The sequence below is a fragment of the Cibotium barometz genome, chromosome 34 (assembly GCF_041138505.1).
Source record: "Cibotium barometz isolate CiBa-2024 chromosome 34, ASM4113850v1, whole genome shotgun sequence".
In the NCBI taxonomy this organism is placed as follows: Eukaryota; Viridiplantae; Streptophyta; class Polypodiopsida; order Cyatheales; family Cibotiaceae; genus Cibotium; species Cibotium barometz.
The window spans coordinates 29,969,546-29,996,601 of record NC_141079.1 but is presented as its reverse complement, the minus strand read 5'-3'; the positions used below and the strand labels follow the sequence as shown (position 1 = coordinate 29,996,601).

General features: G+C 45.6%; 1 protein-coding gene across 2 annotated transcripts in view; it reads left to right on the top strand.

Moving 5' to 3' along the window:
- Window positions 1–276: 276 nt before the first annotated feature.
- The window catches only part of LOC147618882 (exosome complex component RRP45A-like), a 69,838-nt gene continuing 43,058 nt past the window's right edge, over window positions 277–27,056 (top strand). The window contains exon 1 of one of the 2 annotated variants that reach the window (XM_086773982.1): window positions 277–461. In XM_086773982.1, coding sequence (XP_086630108.1) covers window positions 349–461 — 113 coding nt within the window. In that variant the 5' untranslated portion in view covers window positions 277–348. The remainder of the gene's footprint in view (window positions 462–27,056) is intronic. The other variant, XM_086773981.1, reaches the window with a different exon arrangement.

Below are 27,056 nucleotides of genomic sequence, written 5' to 3'. Positions count from 1 at the left end.
ACAGTCAATTAATGACAAGAATGGACGTTGAAATCGATGGAACTGCAGTCTACTGATTACAAGATTGCACTGTAGTTGACTACTCTCACATGGAGTATCTGAGATTTTGATGATTCTCCTTGACCGTGGCATTCGTGTGTGTGTGTGCGCGTGTGAGAGAGAGAGAGAGAGAGAGAGAGAGAGAGAGAGAGAGTAAAAATGCATGTTTGCAGAGAAACCGGGGCAAGAGACTCACTCAATCATCAATAATAACTTCCATTTTTTTAGTTAAAAAAAAACAAACGTTTAAACCTTTCAAAGCTCCTGAGATGTTATTACAACTTCGAGAGAGAGACCTCGTGTAGCAGTATGGCGATGGCTGCCTCACTCAAAGAGTTCCTTCTTGCCACGCTGAGGGAGGACCAGCGCATCGATGGTCGCCGACCCTTCGATTCTCGCCGGCTCACCATCAAGTTTGCCAGGTACCCACCTCATTTTGCTTCCTTCAATCGCTACAAAACTACCCTTTTTTCGTTTCCCCTCGAGTAGAGCCATCTGTAGTCACTATATTCGTTGTGCCTTCCCGGAGGCGGTTTTACATGCCCGCCCAAAGGCGATCAGAACTCGTGGCCGAGGCCTGGTGGCCAACAATTCCACCCTTTACTACATATCGTGCTTAACCTATCTTACTTTAGAGTGCTTAGTGCTTAATTTAGAGTATCCTAAGCACCTTTTGAGCCAGTTAATTAAGCTCGCTATGATGCCCTTGGTTGTTGAACCACAATGAAGCTAGCTGAGTGGGTTTTACCCATCCTTTTATAAGCCTCTCTCCATGTGTTTGGTGGAAAGCCACAGTCTAAACCCTCGAGTCATAGGATAGAGTGGAATGTCTCTTACCATTTGTTTGATGATCCAATCCATGCATGCTGCAGTGGCGTTTTTGAAACCTTAGTGGCCCTCATCTGTGGCCGGTCTCCACCAAAGTGCAGAATTGTCAATTACCACCATAGCTTGTACCGATTACTCCTTCCATGTCATGGGAATGGGAACCATGTACATGGCATGGTCGCTGAGTCAATGCGCCTGGTTTTGACATTATTGTACCACATTATATAGAGCGGGGTGCAAGCGTAGGCAGCACAATGAGCCTTTATGCTATTCATGTGTGGCCAGCCGTCTCTTGTGCACCTCAGAGCACCAAAGTATGGAATTGTCTCCTGAACAATTCCGCACAACTTTGTTTATGTAATGTGGTAACTTGCAAGGCTGAGAGGATTCTTTGTAGAAGCAAGTAATCTTACCAATATTCAAGAAAAGAATGACTAAAGGAGATGAATCTTTCAAATGTTATAAGGAGACACAATCAGAGCCATCCATTCAGAAATTGAAGGTAGAAGACTTTTTTCTATTGTACTACATGAACTTCAACATAATATTGGCCATGCAGTTGCCATTGTTTTAATGCGCTGATCTCACAGAGAAACCGCATCTATTAGTGCTTTGAATTATAGATGCATAGGAGAAGTCTTGCAAACACACAATCAGTCACAAGTAATCCTACTCTAAACTTGTATTGATGCAACTAATGGATGCACAACCAAATGTCCTGAAGTACTAAAGGTTGATCAATCTCTGCTGATCTCAGCCCCCAAGTTGCAGTAGACCCTACTGTCCGGATGCAAACGCTGGCTGCAGATCCTTTTTCTTGCTCTTCCAATCATGTGTGGGTTGCTCGTTGAAGAGGTGAAGGTGTGGAATACTTTGATGATAATGAGGGGGGGGGGTGTGGATGCCTATTTATAAGCCCCCATGTAGGTGGTTGGCCTGCTGCATGACCTGGCCTACCTGACCTGCCCAACAGGTACCCAGCCTGCTTTTTGAGACGTGTCCGGCTTAAGCATTGACCGCTGGCCGGCCTGGCCACCCAAACGGCTGCCCAGCCAGTCAATCTGGTGGAGATGGGTCACAACATGTGTTTGAAACAGTTCCTAATTAGGAGCATGGAGGGTAGATTGGTCTTGCACCAGTTATTGTAAGGAGGGCAACTAATTGAAATAGATTCTTTTAGGCTGAGCTTGATGTTAAAGTTTTGGGAGCTGCAGATAGTGCTCGTGAATGAGGAACTTGTTTGGTGAGAGGATCTAATTCAGTTTATCCCTCACAAGCCAAAAGATTATGTGAGATCTTTTGGGAACATGTATGTAGTAATGATACTTGTCAAGCGTAGAAACAGTTGCATTTCCTGACTGCAAACTGTAACCGCCTCCTAATTTTTCCGGATTATATCACTAATTTTTTAACATGCATGGACATGGGTGTACGACACATCACACCGCATGCAGCCATCGCATGTCTTGGCCGTGCTTCCCTAGAGAGTGCTAGTTGCATCTTGGAGACCCTGGCCATGAAGGAGCATGTGAACATGGCCACCTTAGTGAGTGCTAGTTGCATCTTGGAGCATGTGAAAGTGGCTATGGGCATTTGATGGATGTTGGAGAGCCAAATGACATAGGGATCTCAAGTACATGTGGTTTCTTCCAAAACATGTATTAAGATGCAGACAATGTGTGCATGGTTTATTTTAATTTGTGTATATTGTTTTCTATGCGTAGATGTGGACAATGCCTAGATTTCATCGTATGTGGGGCCCTTGGTAGGGTTGTTACGAGGCGCCCCTCTATCCGCACGAGGCGTATGGACATGTGATTGAGGTGCACGGGTCGCAGTCATTTTTTTCCCGCCGATTCTGCATTCTGCCGCCCGTTTCTGACCGTTTGGGACTTGCCTGCTTTTACCCGTTTTCGTTTGTTTGACTGTCTAGACGGGGGGCGGGGCTATAAGGGAGGGCCGGCAGCCCGTCTAAGCTCTCTCAAGTCTCTCATAGATTGCTGATTTTTTTACTAATTCGATTGTTGAAGCCCTCTTCTAGGTGCTGAGGACAGGGATCTACAGCTTGGAGAGATCTTCCTTGTTCCTCTCCTTTTAGTTTCCCACTCTCCCTCCCTTTCTTCTTGCCGTGCACAGCCAGAGAGGAGGATTTGCTGATTTTGTTTTTAATTCAGCCCCTTTCTTAAGAGAAGGTTTCTTGTCAGAGGACATGGCTTTAAGAGATTTTTCCCCAGTTGCTCCTTCTACAGTTTCTTCTCTAGTGCTTGGATCTCCCACCCACCCTCTCTTCTAGTCTTTCTTGAGGAGGTTTGGAATCTTGGTGGTGATGGCTCTGGAAACCCTCCCCTTACTTCTACCAACTATCAGATTTGGTCATACTGGACTCAGTTAACTTTGGAGGCTTCTTGTCTTAGGGCTGTTGTTGCTTCTCCTCAGTTATTGGATCCTGTTTATCGGGGAGTTTATGATGCTTCTGCGAGGATGGTTATCATCCAGTCTTTGTCACCTTCCATACATGTGGAATTTATATCTGCTTCTTATGATACCTCTCAGTTGTGGCTTGAACTTCAAAGGCGGTATTCAGACTCAGGCATTGCCTCTGTACATCAGGAGACTAGGGCCAAAGTGGCCCCCTTGTCAGTTTCAGATTCTCTTTCTCCTCTCCACAAGACACAATCCTAGTGATCACAACTATGACTTCTTCAATAGAGGTGAGGGTCACATCGGATGAGGTTGAGGATCATCCACTCATTTCTTCCTCTGTTAACATTGCAGATGATCATGCCTACCCTCTCCATGGTGTTGATGATATTTCTCTGGGTTCCCCTCCTATGCTACAAGATATGCTTTTAGAGGAGGATTCCGCTTCTTATGTTCAAGAGGAGGCATCTTCATAGGGTTTTATGGAATTCTCATTGGTGGTTACTTCCAAGAGTCTATTTTGGTTCAGACTTCATCCTAGGCAGTATTTTCATCTAGCGTACCTTTGGTGGATTTTGGAGTTGCTACCTCTGTGGTTTCTCCGGTGACTGCTCTATTGGTGGTTGTTCCTAGCCCTTCTCCAGGCATTTTGGTGTCACTGACTCCTATTTCACTAATACCTACAGTTGTTTCTTCTTCTTCTTCTTCTTCTTCTTCTTCTTCAGAGGAGTCCACTATGGTATCGATACTTGTTGCAGATATAGAGGAGCTATCAGTGGTTTCCTTTCTTGAGAACTTCTTCTGGATTGATCTTAGTGTTGCTTCTACATCACCTGCTTTGGATGCGTCCATTATTGCAACTTATACCTCTTCCTTTCGATTCGAGAGGAGGTGGTGTTCTACTTCGTCTTGTGTTCGTCGATCCTTTTTAGTCTTATATGCTTTATAGGACATTGATCAACCAAAGGATCCCCTGGACCGAACTTCGACTACTTTTGGAGTTCTTTCTTTAGCGTGCTGGTATTGGATTGACCCTCTGGCGCTGAAGAGGAGGTGTTGGATTATATCATCTCCAGAGGGTCTACATCACCTTTTCATGCTTGTACTAGTCATTTTATGAGACCCTGCATTGGCATATTTTAGTAGATATTATTCAACATTTTTCTACCATTTAAGGCATTTTTTAAAGCATTTTATGCCATTGGTCTGTTGTGTAGCGGGATGATCAGCACTTTGAGGGAGTATATAAGGGCTGACCCCCCTTTCCCCCATTTTATCTCATTCTCTTGCATCCACTTGAGGTCATTAGCAGCTGCTTCTGCTTCTGCTTCTTATCATTGTACAACACCTACGGGCTTCCCTCGTGCTTAGTTTTCAGCAATAAACATCAATTGCCAGCATTTACAGGTCTTGTACGTGGGCCTACACCTGTGTTTTCTATTTGCTTCACTTTCTTTCAAAGCCAACCTCTTCGACAACAAGAGCTCGAGGAAGAGACACTCATGTCCTCTTCGGCATCTGGAAACTCGACCATCTAGCACTTGTTTATTCCCACATTAATCACTATTAATATTTAATAAGCACCATCAACAATCCCATCCATAAACTTCTTGGTAAATTATCTGCTTCCATTGATTCTTTTAAGGATAATATTTATTTCCGTGATCCTCTCCCCCCCTTTTGAGGAAGTTGTGAGTTATCTCCACGACAAGTGCATGCTTCACGGAGAAGGCAAGTCGGAGTCTGCTTTTGTTCCCTTTGACAAGGGCAAAGGCAAAGGTAGAAAGGGACCTCCAACAACAACAACAACAAAAACAAAGGCAAAGGCAAAGGCAAGGGTAAAAAGGATTTAAAGGAGTCCAAGGACAAAAGCAATGAATGTGATTACTGTGGCAAGACAGGTCATACTGAGGCTCGCTCCTTTGCTCGTCGTGATGACTCTCGAGCAGCCAAAGCCAAGTATAAAGCGCAGGATGCTTCCAAAGCATTTGACAAGGACAACACCAAAGACAAGGGCAAGGACAAAGTTTCAGAGGAGGGATCTGCCAAAGTTGCATACATGGCAGTCACAGATTCATCTACTTCTTCACAAGATTCACTCCTCGTGACACAACAATGACTTCCCCAGAAGAGGACCTGAAGCGGTGGAATAGATTGGTGATAGTGGTGCTTCTGCCCACATGACCAATCAAGCCCATATCCTAGAGGACTACAAGACTCTCTCTTCTTCAGTTCGTATTGGCGGCAACTCCTCGCTTCTTGTCACCGGTGTTGGTAATGTTTCTTTGGGTTCTTTTGCCACCTTACATGATGTTTTATATGTACCACAAATTTTCAAAAATCTGTTTTTAGTGTACAAAGCTTCTCAAAAGGGACTTGGTGTGTACTTTGATGATGAGGTCATTGAAGTGATTGACAGGAAGACTCTTTCGGTTGTTGCCAATGGAGTCCATGATGTCATTGAAGTGTTGACAGGAAGACTCTCTCGGTTGTTGCCAATGGAGTCCATGATGGGGGTCTCTACAAGATCACCAACTTTTCTTCCCAGACCCCTCGCACTGACTCACATATTAATTTGCTTTTGACCCCCTTGATGGCTTTGGTTTCTAAGGCAAATACTTCTTTGTGGCACTCTTGCTTCAGTCATGTACCCATTGCTACCTTACAGAAGTTTCATTCTCAGCAAGTTGTCAGTGGACTAACTCAGCTCAGGTCTCTTTCACACATTTGCTCATCCTCCATGATAGGCAAGCATCATCGAGATGCATTTCCAAAGGAGGCCACTCATTGTGCAACCAGAAGACTAGAGCTTATACATGCAAATCTACTTGGACCCATGGAGGTTGAGTCTCTTAGAGGGGCTCGATATTATCTTCTTGTGGATGATTTCACTCGCAAAGCCTGGGTATGTTTTCTGGCTCCAAGTCAGATGCTTTTGCCAATTTCAGGACTTGGATCGTGATGGTGAAAATCAGTCTAGGGATACAGTTTCATTTCTCCAGACTGATAATGGTGGCAAGTTTGTAATGTTTGATAACTTCCTTGCGTCAAAGGGCATTCACCAACAGACCATAGTTCCTTACACTCCTCAATAGAATGGAGTTGTGGAACGGAAGAACCGGACCGTAAAAGAGATGGCTCGTTCTTTGTTGCATCATGCAGGCCCCCCTCCTGCTTTCTGGGGTGAAGCTGTGGCGATCTCAGTTTATCTCATTAACCGCTCTCTCACAAAAGCGGTTGAGGGGATGACTCTAGAGGAGGCTTTTACAAGACACAAGCCTTCTGTTTCTCATCTACGTGTTTTCGGTTGTGTTGCTTATGTTCGTGTCCCAGATCAAAAGATGCGAAAACTAGCACCTAATGTAAGCCTTAAATAAAGCGGTTCCAATGTGTGTGAACAACCGCTAGTATGTGTAAGTCTCGTGTAGGAGTAGCCTCTTAAAAGGCATATGTGGTGACATCATATTTGGCATATGTGTTGGCATCATATTTAGAATATGTGGTGGAATCTTATTTAGCATATGTGGTGGCATCACATCTAGCATATGCTTAGAATATGTAATGAGGTCTCTCCTATAAAAAGGACCTACTTGTATAATGAATTCATGCTTTCCACTACATCTTGTACTCCCACAATCCCGTTAAATCTTGTGTTGATCATCTTGTTGATTATCATCTCTCTTCCTCTTCTCCCCACTATTGCGTGGCTGCATCTGGACATTAGTTAGCAGTGTGGTATCAGAGCTGGTTTTGCTGCAGCCAGAACCACACGCCGCCGCCGTCTCAGCTGCTTTCTCAGAGCTGCCCGCCGCCAGGTATTTGGACGGCACTAGTGTGCGGCCAACCGTGGCCGCCGGTGGTTAGCCCCGAGCTGCCCGCCTCATCTGCGCTTCTGCCCAACGAGCTGCCTCCGCCCCTGTGCTTGGCGCCTACCACCACGCCTCCTCCGTCTGGCTCCTGCCGCCACCTGCGCCTAGTTTTGCCGCTTGTGTCGGATGCCACCACCCTGCGTGCGCCGCCACCCTGCTCGGCTCCGCCTTGGTGCGCCGCTCAGCCAGTTGTAAGACCTGCTTGGCTGCTTTGCTTGGGAGCCAAAGGGAGGAGAAAAGGGGAGATACAAATCAGCTCACACAAGCATTTTGTTCACAGAGGTACACAGATTTGAGGCTTTCTTTTCCATACGTTTTTTTGTTAAATTCAAGGCCTCTGTGCTGCATATTTGGGGGTTCTTGTTCATAAGGGAAGGTTTTCTAAGTGGAAGCATCCATAGGCACTCTTGTTCTTGTGCACTACTCCCGGAGTCTTGTGTTTACTCACTCAAGTATACACCCTGTTTTTGGTATGCTTTAGTGATCGCACCTTCAATCTCGTCATATCTCCGTGCCTTGTGTGCACACTCCCGAAACTCTCCTTTTCTCGTATTTTCCCAAGACCTCACATCAAGGGGGGGCTTTTCTGTTTCTAGTTCTCTCTCCAACTTTGGGAAATCTCGTACTACTGTGAGGATGACGCAAAGAGGTGCTTCCACTGAGATTTTTGGATTCAGTGCCTTCATGACAACCGAAGATCGACTTGATGATCCCAACTACTCGTTATGGAGTTTCATGCTCAAGAATCTCTTAATTGCCAAGGGGCTATGGGAGATTGTCATGGGGCAAGAGACTCATCTTGTTGCACCAACTCCTGGTGCCTCGACATCAAGGGTTACACAGATTGTGGCACAAGTTGTGTCAAGCATTACAGCACCACCTCTTGGACCCATTGAAGAGCAAAGACGGTGGGATGCCGGTGATGCTCAAGCAATGACCATGATTGCTCTTTTAGTCAAGTGCTCGATTGTACCTCAGCAGCTCTGCAAGGGCTGCCTGGGTGGTCCTTGAGACCATGTTCCAGTCCCGTAATGAAGCACGAGTCATGTACTTGATGCGGGAGGTTGATGACTTGACCATGAATGAAGGTGATTCCATTTCAGATCATCTTACCAAGATAATAGACCTTAAAGTACAGTTGCTGAATATAGATGAGGTAGTTGATAACAGGAAATTGGTCACCACCCTTCTTAACTCCTTATCTGAGTCCTATTAGAGTTTCCATACTTCTCTGAATCTCTCTATGAGAGGAGGAGGAAATCCTATATTCTTGGAGGAGTTGTTGGATTACTTCTTCAAGAGAGCAGACAAGGAAGAATAGATCTAGGGGTGATATAAGCAAAGGAGACAAAGCCTACTTCTCCAAGGACAAAGGCAAAGTGGACTCGTCATAGGGTGACACCAAGAAGAAGAAAGGAAAGTGTCACTATTGCCACAAGCCAGGACACTACATCAAAGAGTGTCGGAAGAGGCTCGCAAAGCTAAAAGCTGATGAAGACTGCAAATTCGGCTTCTTCTACCTCCGATGAGACAAGAAGCAGCAAGCAGAAGATAAAGTAAACCTAGTCCAAGACGACTGGGCTTTCTAGCCACATTATCACTATGGGGGGGAATGTTAAATATTAATAGTGATTAATGTGGGAATAAATAAGTGTTAGGTGGTTGAGTAAACTAGCACTGCATGTAAGCCTTAAATAAAGCGGTTTCAATGTGTGTGAACAACCGCTAGTATCTATAAGTCTCTTGTGTAGGAGTAGCCTCTTAAAAGGCATATGTGGTGTTATCATATTTGGCATATGTGGTGGCATCATACTTAGAATATGTGGTGGAATCTTATTTAGCATATGTGGTGGCATCACATCTAGCATATGCGTAGAATATATAATGAGGTCTCTCCTATAAAAAGGACCTACTTGTATAATGAATTCATGCTTTCCACTACATCTTGTACTCCCACAATCCCCTTAATCTTGTGTTGATCATCTTGTTGATTATCATCTCTCTTCCTCTTCTCCCCACTATTGCGTGGCTGCATCTAGACATTAGCTAACAATGCTCCCGTACTCCTCAAGCTGCAGCTTGATACGGGTGAACTCTCCAATCTTCTCAATCAAGTTATCTGACTCATTGGTTGTAAGCTTCTCCAGATATGACTCCAATTTGGCAATCTTCACTGTCGAAACTCTCCCATACCTCCTCTATCGATGAGCATTACTTCGGGTAGAGACAAACTCTGCCTGTATAGATGGAGTCATGCAATGGATGATGATATGCTTCTCAAAGAAGCAAGGTCTACCAAGTGAGGTGTGGAGATAAGCATCCACACACCTGCTCCTTCCAGCAATAATTAAGTGTAGAAAGACCAAGTATGATAGTTGGTTGCTTCATGGAATCACTAACTTGGGGAGGATTGTAGGATGGTATATGGATAGGGGTGGGAGCAAGACATGGATGAGAGAAACTTAGAGAAGAAAGATTGGGAAGAAGAACCACCTGGGGAGTGGGAGTAGGGGATCCAGGCAATGAAGGAGCTGGAGTATCAACGGGAGGAGGAGGAGCAGTAGAGAAATCTCCTGAAGTGATGTCCTCTGACAAGAAACCTTCTCTGAAGAAGAGGGCTGTAAAAAATCAGCAAATAGCCTCCTCTCAAGCTGAGCATAGCAAGAGGAGAGAAAGAAGAAAGGGAGGGAGGGAGGGAGGGTGGGAGAAGAGAAATAGAGAAAGCAAATCTCTTAGGAATCCCGTCCTAAGCACCTAGAAGAGAGCTTCAGCCTCCAACAACGAAAACGCAGCAGTCCAGTAGTACAGATGCAGAAAACGCAGCAAATTGATAAAGCCTCTACTCCAATCAGAAAAATGCAGCAATTCCTTACCTGTAGATCAGCGTTTGGCTCTGTACCATGTAAGAAAGAGCAAACACAGGTTGTAGGCCCAAAGCACGAACTGTAGAAGGCTGGGAACAGTCGATTATTGCTGAAAATGAGCACGAGGGAAGCCCGTAGTTGCTTACAAGCATAAGAGACTGTTGCAACAGCCAATGACCTCCAGCAGATATGCAAGAATAAGATGGAAAATGAGGGGAAGGGTGTGCACCCTTATATATCCCTCCTATGAGTTGGTTGGCTAGCTGTAGCAGGCTGACAGCTATCATGTAGCATAAAAATGCTATAAAAAGCCTAAAAATGGTAGAAAAATCCCAAATAATATCTGCTAAAATATGCTAATGAAGGGTCTCATAAAATGACCAGCACAAGCATGAGAAAGTGTATGTAGACCCTCTGGAGATGATATATATTCCAACACACTGTTTGTTTGTTTTTCCATGTTGGGTATGTGTGTAAACATGTGTGAACAGCCCCTTAAAAGGCTAAGTGTATAGTTGTGTGTGAAGTTGTGAACCACCTCTTATAGGTGGATAAGCAAGGGTCAAATGGTTTGGTATGGGGAAAGCCTATAAAACTGCATTTTAATGATCAATCAAATCATTAATCATTGAGTTCGTGCAATCTCTCTCTCTCCAGAACTGTCGCATCTCTCTCTCTCTCTCTCCCCCTTTTTCTCTTCTCCAGCATGGAGTTTCAACCTCCGGAACACTCACTTGCCTAATCCTAATCCTCCTATCTTCTACATGTGGTAGCCCCCAGGTCTTAGGGTTTCTGTTGCTGGTTCAATCCTTGCTGCTCATCGTAGTCTTCACTTCACAGCCTGCTTTTGCTTTCGCTCTGTGTGCGCTGTCTCGGTTGCCCTCGAGCATCGCTTTTGCATGTAGGCCGCTATCGGCGTCGCTTTGTGAGCCCTGCCATTGAATGCCAGATTGTGCTGCCAGTGGGTGGACCCTCCCCACTCGCGCTGTTAACTTGGCTGGGTGGAGGAGACCATGTCACTAACTGGGTGTTCACGGGGGGACAAGACTACAGTTTCTAGAGGGATACAAGGACTGCTTCATAGATGTTATTCAAGGAGAGTTGCCTCTTGAGCGACCAGAGGATCATGTGATACAGTTGATTCCAGGGAGTTCACCTCTGAATCGACCTCCTTACCGTGTGAGTGCAGTACAACAAGAAGAGATTATGACACAAGTATAGGACTTGCTATAAAAGGGGATAATACGGCCTAGTTCTTCACCCTTTTTGTTCTCGAGTGCTTCTAGTGCAGAAGAAGGATGGCTCATTCCCCATGTCCGTGGATAACAGAGCCTTGAACAAGATTACAATCAAGAATTGGTTTTCTATACCGAGGGTTCATGATATATTGGATTGGTTGGAAGGTGTGGCATTCTTTAGTCGGAGAGTGGCTATCATCAGATTTGGATCTAGCCACAAGATATTCACAAGACTGCATTCCATACCACTTTTGGATTGTATGAGTATTTGGTGATGCCTTTTGGACTCACAAATGCTCCGGCTACCTTCAACCGCATGATGGATTGGATCTTTAGACCACATCGGAAGTATGCAGATACTTTCTTTGATGATGTCATTGTGTTTCCCAAGACTGAAGAGGAACACAGAAAGCATTTAGCTTAAGGTATTTTAGGAGTTGTAGGAGCACAAGTTGTTCATCAATGGAAAAAAGAGTGAGTTTTTCTTAGAAGAAATACATTACCTTAGAGTCTAGACATATAGTGTCTAAGGAAGGAGTGTAGAGGGATCCAGCAAAGCTTGAGGCCATCAAGAATCAGCCAGAATTGATATCCGTGCATAAGGCGCACAGTGTCTTGGGGTTATGCTCCTATTACAGGAGGTTTACTAGAAACTTTGCCACCATTGCCGCTCCATTGCATGATCTAACCAAGAAGAAAGTAGTATTCAGATGGGGTGAGTGTCAAAGTAGTATTCAGATGGGGTGAGTGTCAAAGACATGCCTTCAACTTATTGAAGTAGAAGCTTACTACTCGACCGGTATTGGACATTCCAGACCTAGTGAAACTTTTTGTGGTGGAATGTGATGCAAGTGGGGTTTGTATAGGGGCAGTATTGCAATAAGAAGGGCATGTGGTTGCCTTTGAGAGCCGAAGGTTGCAACATGCCGAGAAACCCTTGGAGGTTTATGAGAGAACTTCTAGTTTTGATTCATGCTCTTACTTCATGGAAGCATTATTTGCTTGGGGCTGATTTCATGGTGAAGACGGATCATCAAAGTTTGAGATATTTTCTGACCCAAACTAAGCTTTCCGAGATGCATATGAGGTGGGCAAACTTTTTGTCCATGTTTCATTTCCAGATTATCCATACACGTGGAAAGAAGGAGGTGGTTGCAGATGCTCTATCTAGAGACCACATGTACATTCAGTGACCATTGCCTATCATAGAGAGTTGGATTCCATGAGAGATCACACTGTGCAAGATGAAGACTTTGGTGGGATTATGCGAAAGCTAGAGGATGGTCAGACACTTAATCACTATTCCCTGAAAGAGGGATATTTGATGATGGATACATGGTTATACGTAACCAAGGATTTGAGGCAAAAAGTGTTCAAACAGTCACATGCACCACCGTACTTATGGCATAGAGGTATTTCTACTACGCAGGCATTGGAACAATACTTCTATTGGCCTAGCATGAGAAAGGATATTGACAAGTATGTATCCGAATGTTTAACTTGTCAAAAGGTTAAGTATAATCGTCAAAAGACTCCAAGATTGCTTATGTCTCTACTCGTGCCCGAGAGGCCATGGAAAAGTATAGCGATGGACTTCATTTTTGACTTGTCGAAGTCAAAGTTTGGGAATGATGGTATTTGGACCATTGTGGACAGGTTTAGTAAGCAAGCTCATTTCATTACAATAAGGAAGACCATCAAGGCAAACCACATAGCAAGGATTTTTCTGGCAGCACAGGTGTTCAAACATCATGGAATACCGAAGTCTATCGTTGGTGATCGAGATCCCAGAACTACCAGTTTGTTGTGGAGGGCATTGTTTGATAATATGGGGATGAAATTAGATTTTTCTTCCTTGTATCATCCATAGATGGATGGCCAGACTGAGATAGCAAATTCAGCCATATTGGATTTGTTAAAGTGCTATGTGGCAGAATAGAAAATGGAGTGGGAGAAGTATCTTCCACTAGTAGAGTTTGCCTACAACAATATAGTGCTTAGTTCCACAGGAAAGGCACCATTTGAGGTTGTTTGTGGCAAAGTTGTACTACCACCACTTCTAAGGACTAAATATGAGATCTTTGCAGCATATGAGTATGTCAAAGGTTTGAATACGGTTTTTGCATAGGTGCGGACAGCCATAGAGAGGTCAAGGGCTAAGCAGAAAAATGTTGCGGATAAGCATTGAAGGGCAGTGGAGTACAAGGAAGGTGATTGAATATTGTTGAAGTTTGAGAAAGCAAGGCTTTGCAAGAAGAAGGGCAAAGAGAAGGTTTATCCTAAGTTGTCCAATAGGTATTATGGACCTTTCCAAATATTGGCAAAGATCAACGATGTGGCTTTCAAACTAGCATTACCTGATCATTGGAGGATTCACAATGCTTTTCATGTGAGTCTCCTAAGAGCTTATAAGGATCTCGAACCTTTGGAACTAGTAAACGAGGATCCACCAGAAGTTGAAGAGCTAGAGGAAGTTCTTCAACCAGAGAAGATTGTCTTTTATAAGGAAAGAAAGGATTGCATGGCAAGGTTACTATAAAGTACCTTGTCAAGTTCAAGAAGTGGGTGGATGGGAACTCCTTTGCGGAGTATCTACAGGTTTTACAAGCATATCAGGAAGCTTTTTAGTTGACGACAACTGATTAAAAGCCGAGGGACCTTTGTATTTTGACATCCAAGGGACGAGGAACAAAGGAGATTATATTCCACTATAAGGAATTGAGTATTCTAGAACTCGAGGGTTGTTGTCCAAGTTGTATCCAAAAGAAGCAACTTTGAGATTGAACAACACAATCTCTTGTACATGAGTCATGGGACTAACCATCTCATGGAGGCATTGTTCATCAATTAAGGAAATCAGAACTGAGTACATGGATATGAATACTGTTAGTCTACCATAGTTAGACATTGACATGGGTAGTTGGAATACAGTAGGAATTGGTGTAAAAACCAAGAAATTGGTGCCAAAACCAAGGAACTTTTTGTGCATTCATTTGTTTATTTGATTTATGCTTGTGAACATATTTGTGCATGTGTGCAAAGGGTCGGGGATGCCCGAATAAACCCAAGGATGGGCATGTGTGCACGTGTTTGTTAGCAGTCATCTCCTGTTTGTATATTTACACCAGAGCCTTTGTTGTGGGTGTGCCCGCTCGATTTAGGTGTTTTCTCATTTTTCCCCACTCTCCATATTTTTTCCCTATTTTTATGGTGTGGGAGGCTGTCCTCCTGTGGCTCTTGGATGACCCAGTTATGATGGCCGATTGCTTCTGCTTCTCCACAACTCACTCTGAGTGCTGGTCGATTGGAGATATGACAGGTCGGGTGTCATCAGAGGATTGTCAGCTGCCTTTTATGCTGGCCGACTGGTTCATAGGGGCCATATAAAATGGCCCCTTGGCCCCTTATTCATTGTATTCAGTTATCGGGATTTTCTTGTGTATATATAGCAAAGTTACACGCCTCTCTCTCTCTCCTTCTCTATTGCTGTGTTTTTCTGCAATGCACTTGCTCTTGAGTTTTTAGGTTTTGTCTTCATCTCCACTGCATATTTTGACATGGTATCAGAGCTCTAGGCTCTTGATAAATCTTGGGAACTGTGTGAGCAAGAGGGGGGCTGTTGTGTTGCTGATTGGTGGACTGTTTTGGACCGTCTGGGAAGAGGAGAAGCAAGAGGAAGGCGGGTTGATTTACTGGACAGCCACTTGCAAGTTTAAGTTCTTCTTTTTTCCCACCCACCCACCCTTTTCAGTTACACTCCCGCAATGGCAGAATTACTTGAGATGGCCGAGAGGCATGTGAAGATCTGGACACTCCCCACGTTCCCAGTGGACTGTCAGTTGGACGGGAACAACTATGGGATATGGAAGGTAATGATGGAATCTGTTTTGGAGTCTTATGACCTTGCTGATTTCATTGTTGTTGGGGTTTCACAGCCGGAGTCAGAGGAAGGGGTTCGATTCGGAAGGAACGCGAGGCACAAGCACAGTTGTGGGATCGTGTCAACGCCAGGGTCCGTTCTTTCATTTTCCTCAACTGCACACTGCAGGTAATCAATCATATCAAGCATATGACGGTGGCCAGAGGTATATGGTAGCATTTGGCTTCTCTCTATAACAAGGTATCGCCCATGAAGAGGATCTCCTTGGAAGTACAGATGTGGGTGATGAATCCTGCAAAGTCGTCGACGATGCGGGAGCACATCAACAAGCTGCAGGCTCTTCAGCAAGAAGTTCTCCAAGATGGGAAAGAGATATCATCGTAGGATATGGCCATCACGCTGCTGTCGCATTTGCCCTCTCAGTACTCAGCATTTTACTCTTCTTTGATTACCAGTGGGGCAGGCTCAGTACCTTCACATGGGATGAGCTTGTGCCCATGGTCTTGGACCAGGAGGAAAGATTCACGAACCCTCCACAGGGCGGAGGTTCAGAGGCCTTAACTGGCCAACGATCGAAAGGCCGTAACAACAAGGGCAAAGGGAAGGCTTCATTGGAGAAGTCTTTTGAGAAGATGTCCGACACAGACCGCGAGAATCTGAAGGCAGAGAGGACTTGTAATGATTGTGGCGAGAAAGGCCAGTATTGGAGGCAGTGTCCCAAGCGGAGCACCTAGAAGGGTGCCGAATCCTCAGCAGCAACCGTGAGGACTCCAGCTTTTGTGCACATGGAGGTTATGGACACCAGTGTTTCATTTTCTTCGTGCAGGGAGGAGGTTGGAGGACTCTCCGCTACGGATACTCGGGAGTGGATTCTAGACAATGGTGCTTCCAGGCACATGACTCCTTCCCATTCAGATTTACAGGATCCCTGTAGGTATTCTGGTCACATTCTTACTGGGGATACAGTGAGGGCCGGATGGAGATAGTTCCCGATGGCAGAGGGGGGGAAGCATTCCTCCCAGGTGTTGTATGTTCCATCACTTGGTTTTCATCTGTTGTCAGGGCATGAGGTTTGCAAGACTGGCATAAGGGTGGAGTTTGATGAGCATTTTGTTGCTCTCCGGGACAAAGCAACAGGCCAGGTAGTTTGGGAAGGTGGAGTGGAGAATGGAGTTTACAAACTTTCAGCACTCTCTCTCCCAGGTCCTTAGTTTTGTGATGAGTGGCGGTTTGGTAATGGCCACTTAAGTGTGGATATGCTGCAGGTGCAGGCTTCCCAGGACTAGATGGTGGATAGCTTGCCAGATGATGGTAGTAGTTGGTAGGAACTTTCCAGTACAGATGTTGGTAGTTTTTGTGTTTGTCAGTCAGAGGAAACTTTACAGGTAACCTATGCTCTGATGTCTCGTAGCATTCGGGACAAAGAAACTCCTGAAGATGAGGAAGTTCTTTCCACGGGGACCTATCGGAAGGCAAGGCAGGTGACAGTTGATTACTTGCAGAAGGAGGTGGATGTTGCACATTCTCCAGGCTTTGTGGTTCCGTTACAGGTTTCCGCAGGTTTCCAGGACTTGGCATCCCACCGATACCAAATTGGATGGGAGCTTCTTGATAAGGCTGTTGAACTCATGTTTGCAGAGGACTCTTTGGGAGGCAGTGTCACATGCACTCTGCACTAAGTGCATGGTGACAAGATGGCTCATCATCAGAAGTGCAACATTTGTACAGTTTTAGAACCCAGTAGGATGATATTTGTCGTACGCCGTGACCCCATTGTACATCCTCTGTCCAGGATAAGTCAGGCACGAGCTACGTAGATCATTCCTCAGCCTTAGTGGGTCAGTCAGTCAGTCAAGTCCCTTAACCCACTTGGAGAGAATCATTCATGCATGTAGAGTCAGTAGAAGCCTTAGGGTTTGCATCAGAAAGCACTCTGCATCCTGCATAATATGCATTCATATGCCTATGCATCATTTAGAACATCCCCGAAGCCTTAGGGAATTTACTGGGATTTATCTGGTATTTTTCCCATATTTATTAGTATTTATTTAGCATTATTTGCATTATTGGGCATTTATAAATATTAACTTTATTAAATGACCAACCTCCATCTAGTATAAATAGGCTAGCATAGAGCCTCTTTTCTCATTCAGTCTTCATTGTGCTAAGAGCTCTCCTCCTTCTTGCTTTCAGCCCAAGACTAATCCAGCCCTAGTGCCCATAAGCTTTCTTCTCCAGCCCTTGAGATCCATAGCTTCAGCCCAGCCCTAGGTGCTTGCCTTCAGTCTCATTCAGCCCTGAATTCAGCACTCAGTTCAGGCCCTGATTCAGTCCACAGTTCATCTTCAGTTCAACGCCAGTTTGCAGCCCCCAGACACCTGCGTTTTTCTGTCCAGCAGCCTCAGTACCCTGCAGCTTCTGTCCAGCAGCCCCAAAACTGCTGCGTTTCAGTCCATCAACACTCCTACAGGCCTGCGTTTCTGTCCACAGCAGTATCCAGCCCTGAATCAGCAGTCTATAGCAGTTTCCAGCCCTGAAACTGTTGTTTGCATCAGTGTCCAGCCTTCTATGCATCATCCACACATTCAGCAGTCATCTGGTGAAGGTAACACAGCATTCATATGTGTTTTCAGCATTCTAACAATGTGTAGAACAGTCCACCTTCTTCTTCTTTGAGCCTCAGGTGTGCAGCCCTTCCTCATGCCCTTGGGAAGAGTGCATAGGCTCAAGATCAAGTCATTGAGGTGTTTCTACAGCAGTGCACAGATCAGCCGCTCTGCGATCCTCCGAGATCTTGCGTTTGGCTTATCTACAATCCAAAGTCATTCTCTCTAAAGTAATAAAGCAAATACTATCTCGTTATCGGGATAGGGGGCCCTTCAGTGGGTAATTCGGGACCCAATCTGGTGTACAGTTCTCATATCTCTCTCTCTCATCTCTTTAAAGTTTGAAGTAATGAAATGGATTGCTAAACTCACGAAACTCAGGATACAGAAGACGGTGTGAGCATTTGTGTGACAGGATCAACCAATACAAAGACTTCCGCTGCATATGACATTGGTATCAGATTCAGATAGTCCACACACACCGTATCCTAGCGTGGGGGCATCCTCGGATGGTTAGATTGCGTTCCGGCACGACCACTGACTTCAGCATCATGTCTACAGGAGAGAGTACTCATCAGCCGGAAGACGTCTCCCCCGAAGGAGACCTTGCTCTTCCGCCTACAGCAGACACCATAGCTCTTCTAAGAGCTCAGAACCAGCTACTCATGGAGCGTCTCCAACTCTCGGAGGCAGCAGCAGCACGTCCTTCTACACCTCCAGCAGCACCCGACTACATCTCCCTCTTCTTTCAGATGGAACAACAAAGGAGAGAGGACGAGGCCCGAAGGAGAAGAGAAAAAGAAGAAAGACGGGACTATGAGGAAGCCCAACGCAGGATCGAAGAAGACCGGCGTCAGGCTGAACTCGCCGCTCGGGAACACCAACGTGAGCTTGATCGAGAACGTATGCTACTCGAACACCAACGGGAAAAGGAGGCCATACACTTGAGGTATCAGCAGCTCTCCTCAGTCTTCCCAGTCATAGGTGTCACCAGCCAGCAGCCCGCAGCAGCAACCACCATCATTTGCAGTCAACCGAATTTCAGCAAGTATGATGGTAAGTGTGATCATTCTTCAGTTAATCAATTTGTTCATCAATTTAATGCTCATTTTCCATTAGCTAGGATCACAGACCCTCAAGACAAAGTCCACTTAGCGGCTCCCCATCTCACTGGTGAGGCAGTCACTTGGTGGCAGCATTGGTCTAGTATTCATACTGACCAGGCCACAGGTGTCACAGCCTTTGACTGGGACATCTTTGTCCATGACCTGAAGACCAGATTTCTCCCGCCCCAGTACATGACCGGTTTGAAAGATGAGTTCTATGGACTCAGACAGAACGGTTCCCCAGTGCTTCAGTTTTCCGGTAAGGTTATTACTTTAGCACAGCAGTTAGGGTTATCTGAGCAGGCCAAGATGGAGCAATTCATTCGTGGATTGGACTCCAACATTCGGTTCACAGTTCGTAACTTTGAACCAAGTACATATGACTGGGCTCTGACTCTCGCTCAGAACGAAGAAATGAAGCTCAACGGGGGCAAGCCCAAGCAGACATCTCAGTCCAGTACCAAACCCCAGCAGCAGCAATCAGCTGCACAGACAGGGAAAGGTAACGCATCTTCTAAAGATGCTAAGAAGGACAGCAGTAATAGCTCCAGTTCAGGGGGTAAAAAGGATAAAGAACCTAAGAAAACCCCTGATGAAAAGGCTAAAGCAGGCATTACTGGAGGTTATCTTCCTCCAGAGGAGCAAAAGAAGTACTAGTCAGAAAATAGATGTTTTTTCTGTCATATTATAGGGCATGGTAAGAAGGATTGCCACAAATGGCAAGCGGCACAAGCTGCCAAAGCTCCTTCTGCCACAGTTGCCACAGCTTCCCCAGCTCCTCCAGCCCCGCCTACTACCTCAAATGCAGTTCAACTTTTACCTTCCATGCATCCTATACCATCCGTGGTATTTGATGCTAAGCAGGAGGGTGAGAGCGATGCTGCTCAGAAGAGCCTTATCCGAGCTTATGGCTCTGCCCAGGGCTGACAGTTTGTAGTCCTTTTCGATATGGGTAGTTCTGAAGACGCCATCTCTCCCCAGTTGGCTAATAAATTGAACTGCACTTTAGTCCCATATCATTTGGATGTGGACGGGTTTACACCTGGTCTTCGCACCCACATTTCCCAGAAGGCACAGCAGTTTGCCTTTGAAGTTCAGAAGGCCTCATTCCAACGAGATTTCATCGTCTCCCCTCTGTTAGGGTGTGACATGATCTTAGGAATTCAGTGGTTCCGTCAGTATGAGCCTATTCCCGATTGGGGGCAGGACACTTTTACTATTTGTAAAGGTTTTCCTGAGCCTGTCATGATTCGTGGGGATAGAAGCATTCTTGGCATCCCATTGATTTCCCATCTCCAGGCCAGACGAGCTATCCGCAAGGGAGCAGAAGGAGCACTCCTTTATGTTCGTGCTCAAACAGCCCCTCCCTCATTAGTAGCATCCCTTACATCGTTAGTCCCTCAGTTAGCAGACCTCCTATCCAGACACCAGGACATTATGCTTAGGGACGATCTCCCACCCAGTCTCCCACCCTCTCGCCTTGAGGACCATCACATTGATTTGGTTCCTGGATCAGACCCTCCTAGCAGGTTTCCCTATCGTCTTTCCAAGACTTTAGAGGGCGAGTTGGAAAAGCAGTTATCTGAGCTTCTCCGAGCCGGATTCATTCGGCCTTCTTCCTCCCCATTTGCTGCACCTATCCTATTTGTCCAAAAGAAGGACAAGTCTGCACGCCTTTGTGTAGACTACAGGGCATTAAACAAACTCACTATCAAGAACAAGTTTCCTATGCCCAGGATAGAGTACATTTTGGAGCGTTTAGACGGTGCTAAGTTTTTCACTAAGATCGACCTCAACAGTGGTTACCATCAGGTCCGCATTTTTGAAGCTGACATTCCAAAAACAGCTTTCAGGACAGAGCGTGGTCACTACGAGTTCGTAGTCATGCCTTTTGGGCTTACAAATGCACCCGCAACGTTCAATAAGATGATGTCTAGGATTTTCGCAGTCCACATTGGGAAGTGTGTCTTCATATTCCTTGATGATATACTAGTCTTCTCAGCCACTGCGGAGCAGCATGAGAACAATTGGGGGCAGGACACTTTTACTATTTGTAAAGGTTTGCCTGAGCTTGTCATGATTCGGGGGGATAGAAGCATTCTTGGCATCCCATTGATTTCACATCTCCAGGTCAGACGAGCTATCCGCAAGGGAGCAGAAGGAGCACTCCTTTATGTTCGTGCTCAAACAGCCCCTCCCTCATTAGTAGCATCCCTTACATCTTCAGTCCCTCAGTTAGCAGACCTCCTATCCAAACACCAGGACATTATGCTTAGGGACGATCTCCCGCCCAGTCTTCCACTCTCTCGCCTTGAGGACCATCACATTGATTTGGTCCCTGGATCAGATCCTCCTAGCAGGTTTCCCTATCGTCTTTCCAAGACTTTAGAGGGCGAGTTGGAAAAGCAGTTATCTGAGCTTCTTCGAGCTGGATTCATTCGGCCTTCTTCCTCCCCATTTGCTGCACCTATCCTATTTGTCCAAAAGAAGGACAAGTCTGCACGCCTTTGTGTAGACTACAGGGCATTAAACAAACTCACTATCAAGAATAAGTTTCCTATGCCCAGGATAGAGTACATTTTGGAGCGTTTAGACGGTGCTAAATTTTTCACTAAGATCGACCTCAAGAGTGGTTACCATCAGGCATAGTTGTCACGGTACGAAAATACAATACCGTACGGTACGATACCGTACGGTACGATACCGTACGGGAATATTCGGTATGATATGAAATTTTGGGATACGGTACGATAAAATACGGTTTTTATTTTTTACACTTACAAGCTATGGAGCTTCAAGCTTGAATGTGAGGGAAGGTTGGGAGGGGAGGAGTCTACAGTGCTTGAGAAACCAGTACATGGATATGTGTCTCTCCCGGTTGGATCTCCCGATTGTCTCCAAAAAAGAACCTGGATGGGTAATGTAATACCAAAGGTCTCCCAGTGTAGCGTTTATGACTAAGGGACCGTCCTTGCACAAATACGAGGAGTGCATCTAGGGTGATAAGTTTAGGGACTCCTCTCTAGATCAAAATGGCCATGTCCAAATGTTCTCCCTTGTGCATAACTTGAGAATCTAATTGTCTAGCCTACCTATACCAGGGATCCCCAAGTGATGTAGCAAGATTCTCTCATCCTACCAATCAAGTGTACACTACCAGTCTACCTCGCCAAATTTTTTAGGTCTCTCCACAACCCCATATGGAATACTGAGTGGACACGAAAGTTGCGAAGTATTGCGAGCATTTGGGATCTTCGTAAAGTAGGGTTTCTATTTTTTTTTTAGCATTTGGAATTTTTTTTTCAAGGGAAAAAAATTTTTGGGGGAAAAAAAAAAAACCTAACTCGTACCGCACGATATCGTACCGTACGACTCGTACGTACGAACAGGTTCGTACGCGTACGAGAAACAACTATGCCATCAGGTCCGCATTTTTGAAGCTGACATTCCAAAAACAGCTTTCAGGACAGAGCGTGGTCACTACGAGTTCGTAGTCATGCCTTTTGGGCTTACAAATGCACCCGCAACGTTCAATAAGATGATGTCTAGGATTTTCGCAGTCCACATTGGGAAGTGTGTTTTCATATTCCTTGATGACATACTTGTCTTCTCAGCCACTACGGAGCAGCATGAGAAAGATGTGGAGAAAGTCTTGCAACTTTTGCGAGATAATCGGCTCTACATAAACGCCAAAAAGTCTATCTTTGGTGTTAAGGAAGTTCAGTATTTGGGCTACATCATCGGTTCCGATGGGATTAGACTGGACCCCTCAAAGGTTCAAGAGATCTTAGATTGGGATATTCCTAAGACCGCCCAAGAAATCCGTTCATTCGTAGGTCTTTGTCAGGCCTATAGCACACATGTCCATCAGTTTTCCACCCTTGCAGCACCTCTTACCGACTTGCTCAAGGGGGTGAAGACTCGCAAGCAGAAAGTCTCAGTTTACAGGTAAGGCACTTGATGCATTCCGTGCACTCCAGAAAGCTGCCTCAGAAGCACCTGTATTAAAGTTAGCATCATGGGACGAACCTTTCGAGGTCATCACCGATGCCAGCAATGTAGCCATAGGTGCAGTCCTCCAGCAGGACAATAGACTCGTGGCATATTACAGCAGAAAGTTGGATGTCGACGAAAAGAATTATTCGGTATATGACAAAGAGCTTTTGGGTGTGATCACAGCGCTCAAAAATTGGAAGCCTTTTCTTTATGGACAGGCTTTCACAGTGAAAACAGACCACCAAGCACTTAATTGGCTTCAGACTATGCCAAGTGCCCAGTGGAGTGATCGACAGGCCAGGTGGAGTCAAATCTTCCAACAGTTTGGAGGTATGATTGAATACATCCCTGGTAAGCATAACCCAGTAGCAGATGCTCTTAGTCGAAAGTCCAGCATCCAAGCAGTCCAAGAAGCTACCATTCTCGAAATCACGGGGAAGGACTTGGATAGTATGAAAGACCAATATGTCGACTCCCCTGAGTTTGGTACTCAGTATAGTTTGGCCCACACTTCTGAGCCTGGCCACTATTCAGTACAGAACGGTTGGTTGTTCTACAAGAACCGTCTCTGTGTTACTCGGGAAAAGCGTTCCGCTCTTCTCCACGATGCCCATGACTCCTTAGTTGGAGGACATAGGGGTATCAACAGTACCCTCGAGAAATTAGAACGGTCCTTTTATTGGCCAAAGATGAGGCGTGATGTCTATGCACATGTACAAGCCTGTAAGATTTGTCAAAAAGTCAAGGTTCCCCATACAAAGAAGGCAGGTTTACTTCAACCTTTGCCTATCCTTGACGGACCTTTCATCGACATATGTATGGACTTTGTAGGGCCTCTACCAGCATCCACTGGATCTCGTAACACTCAGTGTTTTACCATTGTGGATCGCTTTAGTAAGTTCTGCATGCTCATCCCATGCAAGCATACGGCCACAGTCGAGGACGTAGCCCGTCTGTTTCTCAAGCATTGGTATCCAATTTGTGGTTTGCCTAGCACCATAACATCAGACAGAGATTCCAAGTTTACCTCGCATTTCTAGAGGGCATTATTTGAAAACTTTGGAACTAAGTTGCAGTTGTCTAGTGCATTCCATCCCCAGACAGATGGCCAGACAGAAATTTATAATCAATTGGCCTTTGATGTCCTCAAGTCATACTGTCATGACCAGCAGTCCAAATGGGAGCACTATCTTCCGTTGGTCCAAGCTATCTTGAACGACACGCATTCATCCAGTGTCGGACGGACTCCATATGAAGCAGCCTTTGGTCGCCGTTTTTCTTCTCTTTTGACGAGAATGGTGTCTCCATCTTTAGAGGCTAATAAAACCACGGAAGCATTTTCCGAGATTATTGAGTCAGTCAAAGACCGCTTGACCAAAGCTCAGGAAGCATATAGCAGACAGGCAAATAAATCTAGACGAGATGTCCACTTCAAGGAAGGGGATTGGGTCTATTTGCGTATCATGAAGCAGAGATTGAAACAAGTGGGCAAACGCTGTCCCAAGCTTTCTTTCCGTAGTTTTGGCCCTTTTCCAATAGTTAAGAAGATAAGTGATGTCTCAATGAAGTTAAAGTTGCCTGCCAGTTGGACAATGCATGATGTTTTCCATGTTTCTTGGCTAAAACCATATGTTGGTCCAGAAGTGTTTGATGTTTCAGATGAACAGCAGCCAGACGTGGTAGACGAGGCAGAAGTTATTGAGCCTGAGCAGATCCTTCTTCATCGATGGAAGCATGGTTCCGGTCGACGGATTCGTCAGTTCTATACGAAGTTCCGAGATCGAGGCACCCACGAAGCCGTATGGCTCGACGAGGAGTTCTTCCAGGAGTACCCCCAGTTATTGGCGGACTACTTGGAAGCAATGAACCTGCCGCTAAGCTAATCAGGAGGGAATGTCACATGCACTCTGCACTAAGTGCATGGTGACAAGATGGCTCATCATCAGAAGTGCAACATTTGTACAGTTTTAGAACCCAGTAGGATGATATTTGTCGTACGCCGTGACCCCATTGTACATCCTCTGTCCAGGATAAGTCAGGCACGAGCTACGTAGGTCATTCCTCAGCCTTAGTGGGTCAGTCAGTCAGTCAAGTCCCTTAACCCACTTGGAGAGAATCATTCATGCATGTAGAGTCAGTAGAAGCCTTAGGGTTTGCATCAGAAAGCACTCTGCATCCTGCATAATATGCATTCATATGCCTATGCATCATTTAGAACATCCCCGAAGCCTTAGGGAATTTACTGGGATTTATTTGGTATTTTTCCCATATTTATTAGTATTTATTTAGCATTATTTGCATTATTGGGCATTTATAAATATTAACTTTATTAAATGACCAACCTCCAGTTAGTATAAATAGGCTAGCATAGAGTCTCTTTTCTCATTCAGTCTTCATTGTGCTAAGAGCTCTCCTCCTTCTTGCTTTCAGCCCAAGACTAATCCAGCCCTAGTGCCCATAAGCTTTCTTCTCCAGCCCTTGAGATCCATAGCTTCAGCCCAGCCCTAGGTGCTTGCCTTCAGTCTCATTCAGCCCTGAATTCAGCACTCAGTTCAGGCCCTGATTCAGTCCACAGTTCATCTTCAGTTCAACGCCAGTTTGCAGCCCCCAGACACCTGCGTTTTTCTGTCCAGCAGCCTCAGTACCCTGCAGCTTCTGTCCAGCAGCCCCAAAACTGCTGCGTTTCAGTCCATCAACACTCCTACAGGCCTGCGTTTCTGTCCACAGCAGTATCCAGCCCTGAATCAGCTGTCTACAGCAGTTTCCAGCCCTGAAACTGTTGTTTGCATCAGTGTCCAGCCTTCTATGCATCATCCACACATTCAGCAGTCATCTGGTGAAGGTAACACAGCATTCATATGTGTTTTCAGCATTCTAACAATGTGTAGAACAGTCCACCTTCTTCTTCTTTGAGCCTCAGGTGTGCAGCCCTTCCTCATGCCCTTGGGAAGAGTGCATAGGCTCAAGATCAAGTCATTGAGGTGTTTCTACAGCAGTGCACAGATCAGCCGCTCTGCGATCCTCCGAGATCTTGCGTTTGGCTTATCTACAATCCAAAGTCATTCTCTCTAAAGTAATAAAGCAAATACTATCTCGTTATCGGGATAGGGGGCCCTTCAGTGGGTAATTCGGGACCCAATCTGGTGTACAGTTCTCATATCTCTCTCTCTCATCTCTTTAAAGTTTGAAGTAATGAAATGGATTGCTAAACTCACGAAACTCAGGATACAGAAGACGGTGTGAGCATTTGTGTGATAGGATCAACCAATACAAAGACTTCCGCTGCATATCACAGGCAGGATTGCGTATCTTGTGGTATCTGCAGCATGCGAAGGATCTTGGACTCTTTTACATGGGAGGGGTATTGATGGATGGAGTCAGCCTCCACGGATGGAGTGACTCAGATTGGGGAGGAGAGCTAGACACGAGGACCTTGACATTAGGCTACAGTTTTTCCCTTGGCTCAGGAGCAGTTTTATGGAGCAGTAAGAGGCAGCCATCTTTTGCCTTGTCGTCGACAGAGGCAGAGTACCGGGCTCCTTGTGGTGCTGCTTGCGAGGTGGTAGAGGTTACTTGGCAGGATTGGGTTTCCACTAGAGAAACCCATGGTCATCCAGAGGCATTTTGTTCTTTAAAAGATTGTTGCTGATGACATCTTGCTAGAGTTCTGTTCGACGGAGGACAGTGCGGCGGACCTCTTCACGAAGTCTCTATCTCAGGCTTTGCACCGGCGGCACTCGAGCTCACTGGGGTTGGTTCCACATCGAGGAGCTAAGAGGGGGTGTTAGCAGTCATCTCCTGTCTGTATATTTACACCAGGGCCTCTGTTGTGGGTGTGCCCGCTCGATTTAGGTGTTTTCTCATTTTTCCCCTCTCCATACTTTTTCCCTATTTTTCTCTATTTTTCTGGTGTGGGAGGCTGTCCTATGGCTCTTGGATGACCTAGTTATGATGGCCGACTGCTTCTGCTTCTGCTTCTCCACGACTCACCTCACCCTGAGTGCTGGCCGACTGCAGATTGTTGGCCAATTGGAGATAGTACAGGTTGAGTGTCATCAGAGGGCTGTTGGCTGCCTTTTATGTTGGCCGACTGGTTCATAGGGGCCATATAAAATGGCCCCTTGGCCCCCCACTCATTGTATTCAGTTACCAGGATTTTCTTGTGTATATATAGCAGAGTTACACGCCTCTCTCTCTCCTTCTCTATTG